At 41.3% G+C, this 11,880-nt stretch overlaps 1 protein-coding gene across 1 annotated transcript; it reads right to left on the bottom strand.

Annotated features, from left to right (window-relative positions):
* Positions 1 to 5,429: 5,429 nt before the first annotated feature.
* vgll2b (vestigial-like family member 2b) lies at positions 5,430 to 10,873 on the bottom strand. Its single transcript, XM_008306851.1, has 4 exons — positions 10,544 to 10,873; positions 9,746 to 10,091; positions 6,638 to 7,084; positions 5,430 to 6,148 (listed from the first exon to the last, which is right to left on the bottom strand). The coding sequence occupies exons 1-4, from the start codon at positions 10,628 to 10,630 to the stop codon at positions 6,105 to 6,107; spliced, it is 924 nt and encodes a 307-aa protein (XP_008305073.1). The 5' UTR covers positions 10,631 to 10,873; the 3' UTR covers positions 5,430 to 6,104.
* Between the last annotated feature and the right edge of the window lie 1,007 nt (positions 10,874 to 11,880).

The raw sequence follows: 11,880 nt of genomic DNA, 5'->3' as shown, positions 1-11,880 counted from the left end.
TGACTGCTGTATTCCAGTCAGGTGGCTGTCAGCAGGTTATAAAGAAAAAGGCGGAGTTATGTGTTGTGACAAAACCTGCACAATAATTCTTTTGGGAAACTTAAACCTCAGCAAAACAAGGAGCATAAGTATCATAAATAACTCATTTGGAGTTTTAAGTTTTTCCATAATGAGATGATCAGTTAATCATCAATTTTTTGCTTAGGAGCTACAGTCACATGAAGAAGAAACCCGGTCTGTCTGCATTGCATTTACATGAGAAACCACTGATTTTCATGCTTTGTGTTTTTTGCAGTACTCTGATTCTAGCTTCAAAGAGATGGGGATCCTTCGAAAAGAACAAAACCAAATCTGACATGCAGTAACAATAAGCCATGCATGTGCTAATGTGGGCCATCCCCCACATGTTGTAGTTTAAAGCTTAGAAACCAAATGATGTCACGGTGGAAAATATGTAAGTAGGTAGGCGGAGGTGTTTTTATTTCTAGAAAAGGAAAATGGTTGCACTTTAGCAAACACCCACTTACTGAAAGTTTGTTTAAGTGATTTACATGAATGATCAGGTTTTATTAGAAGTGCTATCCCGTCTTTCCCGCTTCAACAAACTCTGGGTTAAAGTATTTTCCCTCTATTAATACAAACAACATCAGCCAACCTTGTTAAAATGCACACATTTGTGCAAATATGCTTCAGCTTCCCACCTCAAAGTTTTGGGGGATTTTGGAGGTTTTGAAATTCTGCAAACACGAACACGGATGCATACACGCACGCATTCCGATAAATTTGATGCTATTTGATTCATGATTCATGAGTCTTTCCAGTTACAGTTGCTTAAGACTTTCTTTCAGTTTCCACACAGATATCCTGTTTCTAAACTTGACTGAAGGGTTTGGTTTGTTGTGCAAATCTTACTTATCTGTCATTGTTAGGAGCATAACAGCAAATAGTAATCCATCATAAAATTGGCTTAAATCAGACTGAATAACAGAGTTGGGCCAAAAAAAAAAAGGACCAAATTAAGGGGCCAATTTTTTTTTCCTTATTTTTTTTTTTTTAGTTTTATTCCAGCAATGATAGAAACAAACAAGTGGAAAAAGAGTTGGTCTTTAAACTCTTGTTTCTAAGCAAGATTGTTGCTTATTTTTCTATGAACATTTCCTGCAGTTCTGTTGTCATTGATGTCTCACTGCCCTCCTGACTGTCTGGATGTCACGAGGTTTTCAGTGTTATGGCAATGCCTCAAAACCATAAAGATGCTGTGAAGTGAGGGAAAACTGAGAACTCAGCTAAAAGTTTACACATGTCATTGACCTCTCCTCAGCTTGTCTTGTGTGTCTGAATGTTTGTTTTCTTTCGACAGCATCAACAGATTGTACAATCAGTAGTGTTTGTACACAAGCTTCCTGTGAGAAAAGTGCAAATAGTTTTCCTGCTAATGAGTGTCTTATATGCTAGATGATACTATTATATATATTCAACTGCAGTTTTGCATCATTTTAATGCTTTATGACCTTTCAAGACTTGCCTATGGAAGTCAAAGCACGGTTAACAAGTGGTGGTAGCAGTACGCAGACCTGTTCCTAGTGTAAAAGAAATACTGCAATATATGACCAAGTTAAAGGCCAGCATTCAAAATTCTACCTCTCATCAGCAAATCATAGTAAAGTTTTAAAAAAGTAAAGTAATGCACTACCAAAAAATGGCCTCTGAGACTGATGTGTATCATGTTACATATTAGACTGGTTGTACTGGCATTTAGGATTACTGTCATGAAGCTAGTCTCAATTACTTTAAATGCTATTAGATAGTAAAGCCCTCCAAAGCTTTAGCAGACAAATCTAAGGGTTTGTAAGATGATTAATGGAGCTGCTACACAAATGTGTATTGCTAAGCTAAGCTTTAAAGTTACGACTATGCTCATATTGTGCTATTTGACGTGAAATCTTCTGAAATGCAAGTACAGCTGTCAAACAAATGCAGTAGAGAAAAAAAATGCAATAAATCTGTGTAGATTTGCAGACATCTAGGGTCATGGTAATCCTAAGTGCTGAGGAAAAATAAAAATATTTGTCCCTTAACTGTAATGAACCAGAAGTACAAAGAGATGCAAAATAGATGTAGGAAGCCTTTGCATGCTTGTCAGCTGCTTTTAGGTTATTCATGGTCATGTTTTATATTGAAACTAAATGAGTCTGCAGTGAACCACGGTAACACACAAATGTCTGTGCAAGTCCAAGCAGTATTCCTGTTTTTGACTTTTTGTCTGAGTGTGTGCCATATGTGAAATTCTGTTAACACAGAAAATGTGTTCTCAGATAAAAGGCCATAGGCTACAATGTCCTATAGTGGCCTTTACACAGCAAGAGAGACTAATGGTGAGTCTGGTGACCCTAGCCCTAACTTTATACAGACATAAAGGTTGTGATTTGCCTTGCGTACTGTAAACCATTTACTACAACAGTCAAGTGATGAGATAAAGTCATGAGTTAGCACAACAGTAAAAACAAGCGTGGAAGGAAAACTTCATGAGTTCATAGATCAAGGTTTGTGTGCACTTGTGTGCATAGTCTTGAGAAAGAAGGAAGGTTAAAGGCTTACAAGTCAATTCTGCAGACTCAAAACTGAAACCAACAAAGTGCATCGAAGACAAGTTTTCGTGATTTCCACCAATGCTTCCACATCGTGTACAGCATGTTTTACTCACGTCATCAGGTTTTATTTGCCAACCACAGCTTGCACATGACAGATCATAACAGTAAACTGCAGGGAAATGTTGTGCATGTGTTGGAAATTTAGGGTGAGTAAAACTATCCCTTGTTTACTGCCTTACACACTCAGTAAGCAGGTTCAGCGGCTGTAAAGAGATTAAAGTAGACTTTACAGAATTTAGGAAAAGTTGAATGACAGTAAACATTTTATGATTTCAGCATTGATTGGATCATATGATCAGCTGGAGGAAATCCAAAAATTTAATTCATATTTATATCAGATATACTATAATTTATCTTCTCTCAGACTGATTTGTTTGATACGATCATGCAAATGTTGATGAGTTTGTATCATCTGACTTCAACCGGTGACCTAATGTGTGTTTATCTTACTGTAACGTGTGACTTAAATTGATGCATGGTGTAGCTGAGAGGGTCAGCAGTTCTCAGAAAATGCTCAGTCATGCTGCAAACTAATGCTTACTTCCCTTGTGGAATTTTACAGTACGATAAGGGGGTTCAAAGAGGGGTTTTTCTCCAAAACTGCTTCTATTCATAATTACGTGCACTGTACTAGCAGGTTTGATTTTTATATTTCTATGTTTTTTTTTAATATGTTCGCTCTGTAGTTGCCAGGCAGCCATATGCACAATTCCAAAATCTTGCATAAAAGACTGATTCAGTCTTGTGGTTACATAACTGGAGTAAACACAAGCTATTTGTGCTGGCTTACTGATAAATCCATATTATCATCATGTTGCATCTGATAACTGTAACTCCTGTACAAAGTGATAATACCGGTTAGATGTTTATGAATGTGATTGTAAACTATTTGTCTCACGGATTCAAGTATTAGAAATAGAATAGAATAGAATAGAATAGAATAGAATAGAATAGAATAGAATAGAATAGAATAGAATATACTTTATTTATCCCAGACCTGGGAAATTATTGTGATACAGCAGCAAAAAGAAAACACTAAATCACAACAAGAAAGAGCTAAAGTTAAATACTATCAAAAAAAATTTTAAATAAAAATAACTGTACAAAATGTGCAAATTTGACAACAGTGCAAAAACAAAGCATTTTACAGAGCAGAGAGCTGAGACAGAGGCAAGGTGTTGTTTAGGGTTATTGCTCTGGGCAGGAAATATTTCCTATACCTGTAGGTATAGCTATTACTTTAACATACAGTTTTTGCTGGTTTTGTGACAACTGGTCATCCTGTAGTGAGACTGAACAAATCCCGCTTCATTTTTATCTGGCTTTTGCAATGTGATAAACACACCAAGAGAGGGCAGCATATCTTTAGGCTTTACTCCGACACTATTTAACTGAACTTCTAGACACTGTTCTCACACAGTTAGATTCATGTCAGCAATACGTGCATCCCATAGTACATGTTCTGCTGCTAATCTGCAAATTCAACAAGATTAATCAATGACTTTTAAGCACAGTAATGGCCAGTGTCCTCAATTTGTTGATTTGTGTTGGAGTTTTTCTCAAACTACTACAGCACGCTTTGGTTTAAATGGCAAATATTAATGCTATGTAGGGTTTATGGACAGCTAAGCAAAACAATGTGACAATATCTGTTGGTGCATGCTAACTATGCAGGAGATCCTGGAGGGTCAGGTGTGAAAAGAAACCCTTGCACCCAGCGGCGATGCTGGTGTGAGAAGGCAGTAAGATGGTTGGAATCGTTAACTGAGGGGGAAAGCTATCCCTAACTCTTCTAATTTCATTACTCTACGTGTTTCCTTAGCTTAAAGCCAATCACATATTTGGCTGCTCTCTAGTGGGGGTCACACATAACAGCCGCTAAATTGTGACAGTGGCCCAGACTGGCATACCTTCGAGCATAATCTGATTATCGGATCAATAACATAGCAACATTTGGTGCATAGCTGGGATAGCTGCCCTCTTCTCTGATTACACATTGCTGGCATTCACCACTCGTTCCCACTTTATAGGTGACAAACTGTGAATGTGAGCAGGAATTCAAATGGAAGGCCTCTTAAATAAGACGAGTCGCGCTGCGTAACCTTGATCACACCTGGCTGTGCTACTGTCTGCTGAATTCACACAGCAACTAAAATATCAGTGTGCAAAATCAGAAACTGATCTAAAAGCCCCGCATCATGCCTACGCTGGCTACTTACTCTTTGCATTCAATTCTGACTCTAATTTCTTGAAATTAATAATAGTATGTATTGTCTCTAAGTATTCAACTCTCTCTGTCCACAGTTTCCTTTAAATTAGTCAGATGTATTATTAATCATAATATCATATAAGGTAAACATTTAGGAGATATGATAATGTACCATAAAAATATTTATTGACATCACAATCTTCTTGAACACAAAAATGAGAAATGACACACAAAAAAAATCCAAGAAATATTTGGACAGTCCAAATTCAAAACATCTAAAAATGACAGAGAAATAAAGAGGTCAAATGGAACAACATCATCAAATTGAAAGTACAAGCTTGTCTGAGAGCGTTCAGAAAAAAAACAACTTCTTGTTTTAAATAAACAAGTTTTGATATGTTTTTGAGAAATGATCCTGATGATATTCTAAAGATAGATGAGAAACTCCATCAAAAGCACATGGCATGGTCAGCTCTATCACTGCTCTCTTTTTAGAAAATACGAACCGAACCACGATAATGTCAGAACACTGGCCAACCAAACATTTTAGAAATGCACGTAAACACCAATAAATAGAAACACTTTATTTCAGAGAGAAATATATATTAACAAACGGGGGAAAAAGGCCTCATGATGACAGTCACAAAGCAGAAACCGCCATAATTGCTGCTCTTGTTTATCGCTGCATGATGCATTTGTGAAATGCAGATAAGTGGATAATGACAACCACTGTACCAACACAGAGCATGAGACAGAGATAACCAGGGACTTTGGAGGAAATCCCTGCTTGCTGCTATTCATCCCTCTGTCCCTCCATTCATCTCTCTGTCCTCTGCAAAAGTCTGTTGTGATCCCGTCTTTCTCAGTCCAAACAGGTCACTGTGGCTCACACCTTGCCAAGGTCTGTGCTGCACCGGCAGCAGCAGGAGAGGACAGTGGAAGAGAGATGAGAAGGGGAGCGCAACAGCACAGATTATAGACAGTTCAGACGCTCTGTCTCTCTCCCTCTTTCTCTCTCTCCCTCTCTCTGCTTTATCTCCATGGTGCACACACGTCGACCTGGAGCAAGGCTGTATACTGGCAGGGGAGGCTAGGAGCAGAGAGAAGGGGGTGGATAGATGGGGATGCAGTATGTGTGTGTGTGTGGAGGGAGGGGGATAAAGGGACAGGCTGCTTCAATAGCGGAGCAGGTCCAGGGACTAATTGGATCTGGTAATGGCTGGTCAGTGTGACTGAAGGGCTCGTTAGAACCAGTACAGCTCTTTGCCTTTCTTGTGCTGCTGGAGGCCTGAGGAGGAAAAAAAAGACAAGGAAACAATGAGGAGGACAATAGTGAACAACAGAACACAGGTTGTCATGGAGCTTACTTTTGCCAAACATCCTGTTTTAGAGGGAGAGGGAAGAGCTTCAATGATGATTATGATGTATAGTGTGTGTGTGTGTGTGTGTGTGTGTGTGTTTGGAGGATGATACAGCTATATGTGCTAGAGAGTGTATGTTTGAATGCAGGTCTTCTTCTCTATTTGATTAAATCATTCCGATACTTAAAATTCAGAATGCTTCGAGTAAATGTGAATCTGCAGATATCAATCGGGCATTCTTTATCTTCAAAACATTCAAGGACAGTATAGTTGGTGATATTTTTGTAGGCTCTCCGTTGATGTTTCAGTGTCTGTCTTTGCATGTTCTACCTACAGTTTATAAATTGCAGATAAAGGCAAACTTGTACCATCCAGAAATTATTGTGCGAAAACCCGACATGGTTGAATGGGTATACCTGCATCCATGTTGAGCGCCAGAGTTTGGCTGACATCTCCAGGGGGGAGCAGGCTGGGCCAGGAGGCAGTGGGCTCCAGCTTGCTCACTTCATAGTGGCTTGGCAGGGTAGGGAGATGTGGTGGCCTCACAGTGGGCATTAGCAGGGGTCCATAGTGCGGCTCCAACGCTGACGGTGAATACAGTTCATGGAGAGGCCGCGGGGGCCCGTAAGCTTGGGCTTGAGGATATCCCCAGGTCTCCGATGGGTGAGGATGGGAGTGAGGATGAGCGTGTGGGTGAGGATGAGCGTGTGGATGCGCCAAGCCAGGGTGTAGCCCTGATGCGTATGGGTCCATGGAATAGGAAGGCGCTCCTGCCTCACAGTGGGAGCGGCTCTGAGGCGAGGGGTAGTTACTGTCCCAGAAGGATGGGGGGAAGCTTCGTCGACTGCTAGGTGAGGGGGTATCTAAAGCGGAGAAGTGAAAGACGGTAAACAACGATCAGATTTAGGCCAAGTCATGAACCGTTGCACAACTGTGTAGTGATTCACTTGATTTATAGAGGCTAAGTTGAAGGAAGGAGCTGTGCAAGGGGAGCAACGCGTGCTAAAACATAGGTGTCACTCACATGACTGCTACACCCTCTGGCCCAGATATCTTCCCCATTGGATCATACTATCACACAGCCATAGCCCCAACAAGACACAAGAATAAACACAACCACGTTCTGGCAGACAGAGCGAGAGAGAGACAGAGAGAAAGGTAGAAGGAGAGACGTCCCTATACCCTAGAATTCTATATAAGGCCGACGCTCTGACCTGGAGGGAGCCCAAGGCCCACAGAGTCTTAAATCACTCGCTATGGTGACATCTCTCACTCTCATGTCAGCCCAGTGCTTCTGAAAGTCTCACAACACACTCAAGCACACACACACACACACACTCAGACATGCAATGCTGGCTCTGTGCTTCCACCCGCCGCCCCTCTCTTCTGTCTCCTGCACTCCCACCTGTTGTTTTCTCTGCTCCCCCTTCTCCTCGCCCTTGACAAAATGTCAGCAAGCCATTATATGTTTTTAGCAGTATAATTTTATATTTAGATATTCCTCTGAAAAAGACACCAGGCAGCACCTTGAGAGGTAGTGTTCCCCCTCCCCCCTCATCATCCCCGACCACAACATATATAAATCTGACCAACAGGCGGGCAACCGACTGAGCAGCCATTGTGGGGCAGAAGCTGGAGCGCGAGTCAGAATGGCAGCCATGGAGACGTTTGAAGGGGATACGCCGGCAAGGCTGTGCGCTTACGGCTGTGTATAAACTTAGCATCTGTTGTGAGGCAGGGAGCGTGTGTTGGTGCCGAAATGAAGACATCCGGCTGAACAAGGAAAGAGACTAACAGCGACAGCAGAGAGGGAGTAGTGGCTGTAGGCCCTAAATGGATATCCAAGGGATATGCTGCTGGTAGAAAGGGACTTCGGTGGTTTCAGTCGATTTGCAAATGGCAGAATTTCCTATTTGCCTCATGGTGCAGTTGAAATTAAAGCAGTAAAATAACAAGGAATAATTAAATTATTCTTAAACAACACAAATACTAAAAAATACCAATTTTATTCATTATTGAAAGCCCTTGGAACCACCATTATGGAATATGTTTGTGGCTAATTATACTTAACAATTATCATGAGTCAGAATTAATTAATAATTCTAAAACATCTGAAGCGATGAGGTTGCCAAGGCATGCCACACAGGATCATGTCATGTTGAAACTTTTAGCCAGTTCATTGGAAAGCTGACGAGCACAATTTTTCCTGATTTTTCGCCCCTCCTAAACCAGCAACACACAAGTGTTTCTCTTGCTTTTCTTCAAACCTCTTGCCTAACCAGTGTCAGAGAAGACTGCCCACAGCTCCTAACATTTCTGACCCTGTGCCCTGACCTCCCCAGGGACAACAGTTCCAACAGGCAACCCCTCGCTCCTGTCACCTGATCACATCACCTGTCTGACACTCTGCTGTGCTCTGCAGAACTCTAAGCTCACTCTGTGTGGCCTCAAGAGCACACGATGCAAAATGCCTCAACTGTGACAACTGTGGAACCTGTGCTCACATAAATACATTGGACAACCTGTGTGGATGTGCACTCTAAAAAGTAATTCCAGGGGCCTGTTAAAACCGCTGAATTTAATGCACAGCTGTAAAATTAATAAATAAAATCTAGTTTAACGATTTAGACAAACTTTTTGGTTTGCAACATTATTTTTGATGGGTTGTGTTGACCTAATAGTGTTGGTAGTTGCATCAACCTAATATTGTTTGTAATTTAAACTCAGCTTTCTGTGTTTGTTGATTTAAAACTCAGTTCAAGTTGAGGTAACTTTATGAAATTGGCTTAATAGCTACATTTTGTTTCACCTTGAGGTCAGGATTTAAATTTCCCTCACTTACATCCATGACTAGACTAAATCTAGTTTATTTACCAACTTAAAGATTTGCGTTCATAATGACAATAACTAAATACGTAAAATTCTTGATAAATATCATGAAAATGCTGCTTGAAACAACTGCATTTCTACAACTGAAAAACTTGTGTTTATGCAATTAATCATTAAGTTAGTGGTATTTACCAATACCACTGATGGCAAAGGAAAAGCTAATTTTCCAAACTCAAAGCAGTTTGTTGGTAAAAAATAATTCCATTAGAAGTTTTTGAAACTCAAAAACATTGACACAACCTGTTACTTTTCTGTTGTTGTTGCTGAGCCCAGACATTATTTTTTAGAATGTGGTGAAGACGAAAACCCACCTGTATCTCTATTTACCCAACTTCTATTGCAATCTTCTGGCATAAATGTAAACATCATTGTAAGTCAGTTTGATAAATGCAATGAAGATTAAAGAAAGCTTTAAATAATTGATTACAGATGTTGTAAATTAATTACATCATGCAGTGTAGTCAATCCAAATATTGTTTTCTCCCAGTTGGAATTGTTATATATCTCCCTTATACAATACACATTCATAGTTCTTCTAATGTTCAAGATCAGAACATACAGCAATTTGAAATAAGGACAGATGTGCAACTCACTTATTCCTATGAATAGTATTTATGGTTGCACAGCGGATATACCTGTGCCCTGTTGGTCTGGCGCCCGCCGTTTGCCCTCTCCATCCATGTAGGAGCTGAGTGCCCTGGAGAAATGTTCGTCCACCACGCTGCTGATGTCTCCCTGGTAGTAGGTGAAGAGGACACAGCGAGAAGTCAGGTACTCTGCCTCAGGGGCCTCCTGCTTCTCCTTGGGGCCCTCCTCTGGCCTCGAAGCAGCAGGAGTGTAGGAGGAAGAGGAAGAGCTAGATGAAGATGAGGAGGAAGTTGATCCTCCAGTGCCTGGGCCCCCAGACATCCCCTCGGGACCGCTGGGAGTGTCCATAAAATCCCGGCAGTGAGGCGAAGTGCTGCTCAGACCTGTGGGAGCCTGTCGGGAGGGGGGGGGTTATAAGACAGGTGGAGGAAGAGAAGGGAGGGGAGGAGCAAGGAGAGGGTTAAGACAGGTGCTGCAGAGGACAGTCCAGGAGCTGTCTATGACACATTTTCACATGTTTTTCTTTGTGTGTGTGGCAGCACCGGCATATGAATGCATGCGCGCTAGTGTGCGTACGTCAAGATATGAGTGGGTGCACAACGACTAGTCTTCCTGGTAAGACACACAGCACTGCAAATACAGAATGTGAGAATATGTCACTCAAATGAAGACTTAAACCACGAACTTAGAGAACACTTCCAATATTTCCTCTAATCATGTTTTTTGCTTTTACGCACAAGCTGCGTAAACTAACCTCATAGTTGTTCCTCAACCAGCCTCATCCCCCCTTAGTACTAGAAATAAGAACAGTCACAGGAACATTTGACTGTTTGCTCACTTCTTACCTGTAAGCTATTGATAAAAGCAGGAGCAGTCGGTGCGTACGGTGCGTAATGTCCATAGGCTGGGTACATAACATCCAAACAGCTCATGGTAAATGAGCGGTGTCCTCACTGTTCTGCTGAAACCGACCTTAGTGAGTGAGACAGCGACAACATTCCGTTTTTCTTTTTGTCGAAGAGAAACGGGTTTAGTGATCGCCGATCAGTGCCCGTGCCAGACTCGACATAGTCCCTCCAGAAGGAGCGCACCTCTCCGCTCCCTGCGTGCGCCACAACAGCTGCGGCAGCAAAATGTGGTGAGGTTTATGGAGCAAGCATGAGGGTGTCCTGTCCTGTACATCTCAGTGTCGACCCCTCCCACCTTTACCAGCCCCTCCAGCCGCCCACATCACTACCACCAACACGCTCACCGCGACACAACATCTATGCAGATTATGGATTGCTCTCGAGCAAATTGATTATTTGATTTGATATCAGAAATAAATTGGTTGAAAAGCTGCAAAAATTGAAAGTCTATGTTAAAGTATAGGTATTAAATATGTAAAGGTTTGAAAAGGCAACATTTCCATTTACCCTAAAACATTGGGAAGCGTGTATTCTAGAAAAGCTTCAAACAGCTTGTGACTAATTTCAACTCCACAACATCTTAATCCTGGTGTAAAATAAAGGTTAAACAGAATGTCATCCAGTTACACAAATAGATTTGGATGAAGTCATTGAGCTTAATAACCAGCCACACAACAATGAGCACATGATACATGCTATTCTGTGACTTTTTATTCGTCCATGTCCTGTGGATACTTGAAAACTTTGTGCTCAGTCCAAGCCAAAAGTGTATCCATGGTTTTAAAACAGCCGTTGGTTGCCAAGTAAACCCTCAAGTCATCTGAAGTATTTAGTGTGTTCCCAGAATGACACATTGGTGTCAACTATAGGTTGCATACACTGGTCATACCAACATAGAGGAGAAAGGGACTCTGCACTAGTTTATGACAAATTATCACCTATCAGCACTGCAAACAAAAAGATATTTTCACACACACACACAAACATACACAGTGACAATCACAAACACTACAGTGGCACCGAATTCATTGCATATCCACGTGCAACAATCATTCAGGACACATTTGACCTGAAAACCCATAAGTTAGATAAGTTCACCCTAAAGTGTAGCCTGTTTCTCCTGCTTTAAGTGTTTACAGATGCTTGATGTTTGGGCATGCCAGTCTTTTTGACAGGCACTTCAGAATGCCTGGGAGAATCGTGTGGAAAATTTGCAGAATTCCATGGACGAGTGTCAGATGAGGTGGAATGTCTCTGATGTATGCTAGTGAACG

This window comes from Stegastes partitus, unplaced genomic scaffold, assembly GCF_000690725.1.
Source record: "Stegastes partitus isolate 25-593 unplaced genomic scaffold, Stegastes_partitus-1.0.2 Scaffold48, whole genome shotgun sequence".
NCBI classification, from domain to species: Eukaryota; Metazoa; Chordata; class Actinopteri; family Pomacentridae; genus Stegastes; species Stegastes partitus.
Note: the sequence above shows the minus strand (reverse complement) of the source record. Positions and strands in the feature narration are given on the sequence as shown.